Source organism: Antechinus flavipes, chromosome 5 (genome assembly GCF_016432865.1).
Source record: "Antechinus flavipes isolate AdamAnt ecotype Samford, QLD, Australia chromosome 5, AdamAnt_v2, whole genome shotgun sequence".
NCBI lineage: Eukaryota > Metazoa > Chordata > Mammalia > Dasyuromorphia > Dasyuridae > Antechinus > Antechinus flavipes.
This window is the reverse complement of record NC_067402.1, coordinates 221,040,446-221,042,056: the sequence shown is the minus strand read 5'-3', so window position 1 is coordinate 221,042,056 and position 1,611 is coordinate 221,040,446. Positions and strand designations below refer to the sequence as shown.

The 1,611-nt window shown below is 35.6% G+C and overlaps 1 protein-coding gene across 1 annotated transcript; it reads left to right on the top strand.

Annotated features, from left to right (window-relative positions):
• Positions 1 to 264: 264 nt before the first annotated feature.
• LOC127538381 (olfactory receptor 6C1-like) lies at positions 265 to 1,221 on the top strand. Its single transcript, XM_051962120.1, has one exon. It carries the CDS (start codon positions 265 to 267, stop codon positions 1,219 to 1,221), a length of 957 nt encoding a protein of 318 aa, XP_051818080.1.
• Positions 1,222 to 1,611: the final 390 nt, after the last annotated feature.

Genomic DNA, 1,611 nt, shown 5'->3' with positions numbered 1-1,611 from the left:
CTACCTTATATTCTATTTGGGTACATATCTTCCAATTATGTTAAACCATTTTTTATGTTATTTATTTTTGAAAACTCTTCATACTTACTATAGGAATATAACAGTGATTTAACAAGTATTTGAATGATTGAACAAATTAATTTTAATTATTTGTCCCTGCATCATTTCAAGTATAACCCATCTGTGTTTTCTGTTGCTTTATATTTTTAGTTCACTTTTCTTTTATTTTTATTACAGATCTACTGAAAAAGATAGAAAGCAAACATGAAAAATCACACACAGGTAACCGAATTCATTCTCCTGGGACTGTCAGATGATCCAGAGCTTCAAATGGTCATTTTCCTCTTCCTTTTATTGGCATACATTCTCAGCATTGCTGGCAATGTGACTATCATCATCCTCACCCTGCAGGATTCTCATCTGCAGACCCCAATGTATTTCTTTCTCCGGAATTTCTCCCTCTTAGAAATTTCATTTACAACTGCTTGTATTCCCAGATTCTTGGGCACAATTATTACTGAGGACAAGACTATTTCCTACAGTGGCTGCATGGTTCAATTGTTTTTCTTCATTCTCTTCGGAGGAACTGAATTTTACCTTCTAGCAGCCATGTCTTATGATCGCTATGTTGCCATCTGCAAACCCCTACATTACACAACCATCATGAACAACAGAGTCTGTACATTGCTTGTCTTCTGTTCATGGTTTATTTCATTCATGATCATCTTTCCAGCAATCATTCTGATGCAGCAGCTTGATTATTGTGCTGATAATATTATTGACCATTTTGCCTGTGACTTTTCTCCCCTCTTACAACTATCCTGCACAGATAAACAATTCTTAGAGACAATGGCTTTTACCTGGGCTGTGGTGACTCTTATGCTTACACTGGCATTAATCATCCTTTCTTACATATACATCATCAGAACAATTCTACGGATCCCTTCAGTCAGTCAGAGGAAAAAGGCCTTCTCTACTTGCTCTTCTCACATGATTGTCATCTCCATTTCTTATGGCAGTTGCATTTTTATGTACATCAAACCCTCAGCAAAGGACAGAGTCTCTTTAAGCAAGGGAGTTGCTGTGCTTAATACATCAGTAGCTCCCATGTTGAATCCCTTCATTTATAGCTTAAGGAATCAGCAAGTGAAACAAGCCTTCATGGACATGATAAGGAAGATTTTATTTTCTTCAAACAAAGGAAAAGATTTGTTGAACTGATTTAAAAGATGTAATGAAGAATAGAGATTTCTTACTGACTGCTCATTTTTTAAAATAGCTTTTTATTTACAAGTTATATGCATGGGTAATTTTAAAGCATTAACAATTGACAAACCTTTTGTTCCAACTTTTCCCCTCCTTCCCTCTATCCCTCCCCATGATGACTGGTTGACCAATACATGTTAAGTATGTTAAAGCATATATGTCCTAAAAGGTATTTTGCTGTATAAAAAGAGTCAGAGTTTGAAATAGTGTATTATTAGCCTGTGAAGGAAATCAAAAATGCAGGAGGACAAAAATAGAGGGATTGGTAATTCTATTTAATGGTTCATAATCATCTCCCAGAGTTCTTTCGCTGAGTGTAGCTAGTTCAGTTCGTTACTGCTCTAT

Excerpts from the sequence above, each read along its gene's own strand:
- LOC127538381 (XM_051962120.1), top strand. The coding sequence starts at position 265 with ATGAAAAATCACACACAGGTAACCGAATTCATTCTCCTGGGACTGTCA.